The sequence below is a fragment of the Hydra vulgaris genome, chromosome 10 (assembly GCF_038396675.1).
Source record: "Hydra vulgaris chromosome 10, alternate assembly HydraT2T_AEP".
NCBI classification, from domain to species: domain Eukaryota; kingdom Metazoa; phylum Cnidaria; class Hydrozoa; order Anthoathecata; family Hydridae; genus Hydra; species Hydra vulgaris.
In genome coordinates this window covers 39,398,912-39,406,963 of record NC_088929.1, presented here as the reverse complement: position 1 = coordinate 39,406,963, position 8,052 = coordinate 39,398,912, and the positions used below count along the sequence as shown (strand labels likewise).

At 27.3% G+C, this 8,052-nt stretch overlaps 1 protein-coding gene across 1 annotated transcript; it reads right to left on the bottom strand.

Annotated features, from left to right (window-relative positions):
- Positions 1-1,382: 1,382 nt before the first annotated feature.
- Positions 1,383-7,417, bottom strand: LOC100202175 (matrix metalloproteinase-2-like). The gene is made up of 6 exons (XM_065808826.1): positions 7,197-7,417; positions 6,869-7,127; positions 2,980-3,201; positions 2,298-2,577; positions 1,723-2,009; positions 1,383-1,542 (listed from the first exon to the last, which is right to left on the bottom strand). The coding sequence occupies exons 1-6, from the start codon at positions 7,413-7,415 to the stop codon at positions 1,457-1,459; spliced, it is 1,353 nt and encodes a 450-aa protein (XP_065664898.1). The 5' UTR covers positions 7,416-7,417; the 3' UTR covers positions 1,383-1,456.
- Positions 7,418-8,052: the final 635 nt, after the last annotated feature.

Genomic DNA, 8,052 nt, shown 5'->3' with positions numbered 1-8,052 from the left:
TAAAATCACGTTCAACAATGATAAACATTCTTACTGTAGTAAGAAATAGTACTAATTAACAAATTTGAACAAATAAATATAAAATTAACAAAAACAATGAATAAATAAGAACTTTAACTTGAACTTTAACTAAATCTTAAACTTGAATTAATTGGTACTAATTTGTTCAAGCATAACCTTAAAAAATAAGTTTCTATAACAAATTATATGTATAACTAGTTATACATATAGTTAACTATCAGGAGTTATATGTATAACTATATCAGGAATTATATGTATAACTATATCAGGAGTTATATGTATAACTATATCAGGAGTTATATGTATAACTATATCAGGAGTTATATGTATAACTATATGCATTTTAAAGTATACTATTTTATTTAAACATTACTTTAGATTATATTACTTTAAAAACTGGACCCAGAGGCTTTATTCCCAATAACACTGTGGTACTCCAGATTAAAAATTGAAAAGTTTCTGTTAATATCCTATTTTTGTTCCTCAATGTAGTTTGTAAGTCTCTTAAGTCATAAGGACCTTATAATACCTAAAGTTAAAAGTTTTGGAGCATAAAAAAAGTTACAGAAACTCCCCCACCACCACCACCCTATTTTTTTCTTTTTTAACAAAGAAAATTGGGAATTCTTTGACTTTCAAACCTGCATTTTTTTTGTGGGACACTGTAGTGTCCCATGCATGCATGCTTGGTTTTTGACAATATTTGAACTTTCATCAGTTAATTGTTAGCAGATAATATACTCAAGATCTATATTCAAATAACTATTATATTATCCTAATAATACGTCTATTTGCACAAATCTTAATCTTATTTCTATAAAGAAAGATAAACATTATTCGTGGTACTTACATACTTGCATGCCATTCTCTATATTAATATAAAATATTTTCACACAATATAAATGTAACGCAATGCAATGTCGATTTAAAATTTTCTTTTTTGTTAGTTTTTTTTAAAAAGTTTTTTTTTTAGTTTCCAGCTTTCAAATTAATTCCCATGCAAATCCCACATTAAACCCACGTGGGATTTCCCATGTGTGTAAATACCATATGGTTCCCACATGTAACCCTTGTGGGATTACCCACATGGGTTTAAGGTGACAAATTTCCATACGGATACCACATGGGAAAATCCGTCCCACGTAAATCCCATCAATCCCACACGGAACCCACGCGGAACCCATGTGGGACGCGGTTTTATTTTTCACTGGGATATATGGTGATTTGGAAAATAAAAAACGTTTTCTAGAGCTTAAAGAAAACTTTGGAAGTTTTAAATTATTTTTTGAAAAACTTGCAATACATAAGAAAGCAGGAAATATTATATTCTTGAAATATTCAAAAGTTGTGTTACACTGTGTAACACACAAATTTTTTTGTTATTGAATAATTTTATAATGAAAAAACTATACTCAAAGTTTTTGCTAAACTACCGTTAACATTGCATCCATGAACCAGATATGCTTTTTGGATAATAATTTTCTACCTCGCCCCGATCGTTTATGCGATAATACTTGGAACCTAAATAGTTGTTAATATTTACCTTTAAAAAAATATAACAAAAAGTTAAAAAAACATTATATAATAAAAAAGTTACTTAATCATATAGTAAAAATAATTTATAACCACAGGTTAAAAGTTGACAAAGTTTTATTAAATAATTTTCAATAAAAAATACCATTACTCTATTGACTCACTAACCTTTAAAAAAATAAGTCTTTTTATTCTTCCAAACAAGTACAGAATCAACTTGCGTTGGCGCATTTTTCCAGCTTTTACTTATTTCTCGTGGATAACCACGATGAGGAAAGTTTGAGTCGCTGAATTTATAATATAGATCTCTTGAAAAAAGGTACGTTTTTCTATTGGCTGGCCAAAGGAAAGCGGCATCAATGTGTTTTGTGTCATTTCTTAACCCTCTGAACTTTTTAAAGATAGACCCACTTTCGACAAGAATTAGTTTTGACAAACTTGAGTAAATATAGTAGCTATGCATATGAATAAATACAGTAAGCATAATTGAATATAATTTGTACCATATATATATAATAAAATATTACATACGCAAAATGTGTAACACGTATAAAATATGTTTATGATTTATAAAAAAAACATATTAAGTAATTACATTAGGCATACTACTATTATTATTATAACTATTATATATATATATATATATATATATATATATATATATATATATATATATATATATATATATATATATATATATATATATATATATTATATAACTATTTTTACTAATTTTTTAAAACCTTGTTCCTTCAAAGATAATGACTTCTGATTTTTTATTTATGTATGCAGAATCAACACTTTTAACATTAGGCAAAAAATGAGTAACAGGAAACGGGCCATTGACCTTTTTCAACCACTGATCAATCATATAGACTTTATCACGATTAAACAAATACGTAATCCCAGATAATTCATCAAACACAGCCCCTTTCATCGAACACAAAATAGTCGGATTGGTTTTTGTAATTTTTGTTGTTGTTGTAATTTCTGGTTTCATAGTGGTAGTTTGTTTTTTGATACCTAGATCATAATAAAGACTTAGTGAATTTCGAGTCGGAAACGCTCTGTTCGTAAATTAACAAAGCAGATGTCACTAACTTGCTAGCTAACTGATAATTTCCTTAAAGTTACTTGATTATCTGATAACGACATTTAAAAGAAAATTGATTCATATAGATAGATTTTATTCAAGATTAAATAATTTCTTTTTTTTTGTTGAAAAGGTTTGTTTAAAACTATATACATTGTATATTACCAAGTTTTCATACATTATGCTTTAATAAATCATTAAAAATGTATTACATATTACTCAATTCTTCAGGTAAAAAAAAAAAATTGCAATATGAAAGCATTCAATATTAACGCAATCGTGGTTTGTTATCAATTTAAAAAAAAATAATAATAAAAAAAAACGTTTTGTACCGTATATAGATTGTATTCCTAAAATATCATCTTTTGATAAAGTAAATTTTTCTCCCATATACCCTTTATACCGAGGGTACATAATAGAGTTTTCTACGCTTGAATGTTCTAATCCAATACAATGTCCAATTTCATGCACAGCTACCCAAAGTAAGTTTATGCCTTTGGTTGTACCAAGAGTAAACGTCGTTTCATCATAAAAATGAAGGTCACCAGATATGCCTGTAAAACGTAAGATACTTATAGCAGGGTGTTAGCCAGCCCCAAAACTTCTAAAATTATATATATATATATATATATATATATATATATATATATATATATATATATATATATATATATATATATATATATATACATATATATATATGTATATATATATATATATATATATATATATATATATATTTACATACATGTATATATATATATATATATATATATGTATATATATATATATACATATATATATATATATACATATATATATATATATATATATATTTATATATATATATATATATATATATTTATATATATATATATATATATATATATATATATATATATATATATATATATATATATATATATATATATATATATATATATATATATATTTATATATATGATCATTAATTTAAAAGCGCTAAAATGTACTTATATAAGCTAAACCTTACCACTAAAAAAACCTTTTATTTACTAATTATTCTATCAACAAAACTTCTTAGGAGTTTTAATAATTTACTTTGAACACCTGTAGCCAAACCAATATCTTATTATAGTTTTATCAATTCTTTAAAACCAGTTGACGTTGCCTTACGCGTGCATCTTTTGAAGCAACTTTACTAATGACCAGTAACAAGTCATGTTAGGAATAGTCTTTTCCATCCAATAACAATTTTTGCTTGTGTTTTTTCAGATGACAACTCATGTGATATTTATTAAAAAAAAAATTTAATGATCAGAAAACTTATGACGGAATATGCCAAGCTTTTCTCTTAAGTATCCATATACATAAAATGGTGAAAAAATCCACAGGAGACATACTTTTACCTTATATACATAAAGAGAAAAGTTTCAATTTTTGTTCCTTTGATTGGTCTTCTTTGTGTCACTCGTGTTGTCACATTTAAGTGAGTGAAAATATTTATTGTAGAGTTATTAAACTGGAAAAATTAGTTAACAGAACTCCCAATACAATACCTTCTTTCATCCTCCCCCCCCCTCCCCCCCCAAAAAAAAAACAATGCAAGTTAAGGGAGAAGAGACGATGGCAATGTTAGAAATGAAATTTAAAAAACATTTTCGATCATATTAAACTCTGTCACAAAGTACTCACAAACTTCCATTAAACTGATTAACATCATTTAAAATGAACCTGCTATCGCAAACTATGATTCCATTAAACTGATTAAAATCTTTAGCAGATCGCTTAATAAATAATTTTAGATGAGTTTTTTAGTTACATCTATGGAGCTGCTTAGCTTAATTAAGAAATCACAATTTATAAATAATAAAATATATAAACCGAATTTTTGAAACTAATATTATTTTCCCCACCTCTTTTGTCACCAATTGTTCTTTTTTCCAATACCCCTCTCTACCCCCCCCCTCTCTCACACACACACACACCTCCTCCTACTTGAAAATGATGTCTTAAAATCAGATCCTTTGACTTTCTTTTTTTCTTTTTTCCATATTTCATATTTTATATTTCAATATTTATATTTTATAGACTTATTTCTTCTTTTTAAGAACTATTACAAGAATTTGTGAGCGAATTTAAAAGACTATTATTATCTATCTTCGTGTATCCACCCACGTATGACGTGCAAATAAAAGTTGCAGCCGGCAAAAGTTATGTTTGACATCGTTGCCTCACTTTTGGAAAAAAAAAACTAAAATATTCTCTAACAATAATGTCATAAAAACACATGTTTACATAGTGTTACATCATAAAAACACATGTTTACATAGTTTCAGTGATAGTTACAGTGTTTCGTGTTATTAAAACTAAAATAAGAGATTTATTAGTTTTATAAAGTGACATCTTCTTCAGGTAAACCCTCTCGCCTTGCCCTTTTTTGTCTTTTTTATGAAAACTGAACTCCCCTTCTCAACTACCACCTATTTGCCTTTTCCTTATAGATAACCCCTTTATTGGCAATTTCATAAATAGCATGTTCAGTATAACAATAATTCTGAAACCCAAAATTATTTTGTAAAAGTTTATTTATTGTTATGTAATCATAAGCACTATTATAAATTATCCATTCAAATATTTTCGAATATATTGAGAGTAGTGATGTAGGACAGAGAGTAGTGATGTAGAACAGAGAGTAGTGATGTAGGACAGAGAGTAGTGATGTAGGACAGAGAGTAGAGATGTAGGACAAAGAATAGTGATGTAGGACAGAGAGTAGTGATGTAGGACAGTAGTCACAAATAGTAAAACAATCACCGTTTTAGAAAACTGGATGAAATTTGACTAATTCTAATTTATCAGGAAACTTGCTATTTTTAAATATAGATTTTAATTAATTAATAAAAAAAGGTTTACTTATACCATTCATAACATAGATTGCTACATTACTGGTTATAATATCATAACCACTCGACTTTTTTAGTTCAAGTTCAACTAGTGCTATGTTTAACTCGTGTTTATTAAATTTTTTCATTATGCATGATAGGGGTTGGTTTTTTTCCCAAGTATTTATCAAACGCTTTAGTTGACTAATGTTAGAAGGCGCCTAAATTAACAAAGCATTTGTTAAATTTTTGACATATATCTGTTTCATTTGTTATAATTTTGTTCTTGATAGTTACTTTTTGAGGAAAGCTTCCACATAGTGGAAAGCTTCGTGTTTTACTTTACCGGTTCATTTATAACAAACCAAGTTTTCTTGATATCAAATTTATGTTATGTAGCTGATTAGAATAATAATTAATTTTAGTTTTAAGTTAATTTGAAAAACTGTTTATTAGCTTTGTACACTTTTTAAACATATTTCTTTTTAGATTTAAGATATTTCAAATAAACATTTTGTTTTCTACTTGATAATACTTTTAAACTAATTGTCGCCCCTCTTAATAATGCTATAGTTAAATAAAACAATAATTTTGACCTTTTTTTCTTAATTGATCAATGTTATGATGGTGCATCAGTGGTTGTTATATTGGTGTGCAGGAACACGGAAGACAGCTGATTCTGACATCTGCAATTCTTATGCCATGTAGCAGCCACGTCCTAAACTTGTTTTAATTTCTACATGTCCTATTTCCAAATTAAGGGGGTGTTCAGTACAGTAAAGAAGTGTACAAAGTTTATTGGTGATTCTATTAAGAGAATAAAAATATTAGAAAGTTTATAACAAGAGCCTTAAAGTTTTTTGTTTCATAATTGCATAGATTTAATTAAACGCAATTTGTTGAGAGGAATGTTTACTTAGTTATTTTTGATCAAAACTTTATCTATGTTCTAATAAATTTAGAGGCAATCGTCAATAAATATGATAATAAAACTCCTGACACTGCAAGAGCACTATTAATGTGTCTATATGATCCTGACGTTATTGTAGCAATTTGTTGCGCTAAAAAGTATTAAACCATAAAATTTTCTAAGTTAATGAGAACATTCAATAATAATCTTATTAGTGTCTAAAATGCTATAAACTTTGTGTAATAGTTACTTTTGTGGTGGCGCTGTGATATGAATGACGCACGGACGCACAATTTTCGCTGAGATATGAATGACGCATGGACGCACAATTTTCGCACGGACGCTATTTTCAGTCAAATAATACTTTTTATTTATATTTTTTATATTTTCACTGTATTGGTTGTGTTAAATTAACATATAAAAAAAACCCACATAATTGGGAGTTACCTTTATTTGTGTTTGGATAATACCCATGGGCTAAAACAATACCAGCTCCATAAAATAAAGTTGGATCTCGTTGTTGTTGTTGGAAACGATATAGAAAGGATACATCAATATCGGCATACTCATTGCTATTTTTCTCAAGTTTGTGAAACCTGAGATTTGTTACTGCTTCCCATCTTGCAAAAGCTTGTTGTAAAGTGTCTTCTACTTGACTTCGACTCAAATTGTCATTATTATCATTTAATAGCTTCCATGTTAAATCCTAAAATAAAATACTTATTTTTAAGAAAGAGATAAATATAGTTAATTATTTGGAAAAAAAAACTCTTACTGATTTTTTCCATTTTGATCCCTGAGGAGTATATCTTCTTATTCTTGTGTCGTGTAATCTAATGTTGTCCGGCATTGCGCAGCGTACATTCTTGGTTAAAACGGCTGTTTCAGGAAAGTAACCAAACATTGGTGAAGATTGTAATTTTTTATTTGACTTTTTATTATATATCAATTCTATCTCTGAATCTTGCAAATTTAAATGACCATTCATAGACATGTAATGCTATATTTATTAAACAAAAAAAAAAAATAATAATAAGTTAATGCATCAAATTTTTCTGGTTGATAAAAAAAGAATTTACGTAATGGTTTAATACCCTCCCAGGATAAATATCAAAGTAATTTTAGGTGCTTAACCACGGTAGAGAAAATTATTAATTTAAAAAATTTTCACCCACTACGAGCATAATAGGATATTTCCCATTCCTTTTTGATGATTTTTGCATCTCAACACTGAAAAAAAACTTCAAGTGTAATTAGACTTAAAAAATTATCGACCTATAGAAAAATATTTCGAAAACCTCGATTTAGTAAAAAATGAGCTTTTGGTTCTACTACAAACTCAATCATATTCCTAACTAGTGATTGACCGGTTTCGGCCGAAATTTCAATTTCAACCGATACCGAAATTATCGGTACATTTTATAAATTCAATAAAAAGTAAAAGTTCGGTTAAAAAAACATACCAAAAATTAAAACTTTTTTTCCATTTTAAATTTTTATTTAATTTAGAAAAATATTTTTTTAGACATTTTCTTCAAAATATTTTACCATTTCAAAATGAAATTGTAAGCCGTTCACAAAATATTTAACCTTTTAGTTAGTAAATAGCGTGTGTTCAGTGACAGATCCAG

Bases quoted from the DNA above. Each gene is read 5' to 3' on its own strand.
- LOC100202175 (XM_065808826.1), bottom strand. From the start codon at position 7,415: ATGTCTATGAATGGTCATTTAAATTTGCAAGATTCAGAGATAGAATTG. The intron at 2,578-2,979 runs GTACAAAACGTT...ATTATGATCTAG, and splicing joins AGGAATACAATCTATATACG to GTATCAAAAAACAAACTACC. The intron at 2,010-2,297 runs GTTTTAAAAAAT...TCATATGCATAG, and splicing joins ATTATCTTTGAAGGAACAAG to CTACTATATTTACTCAAGTT.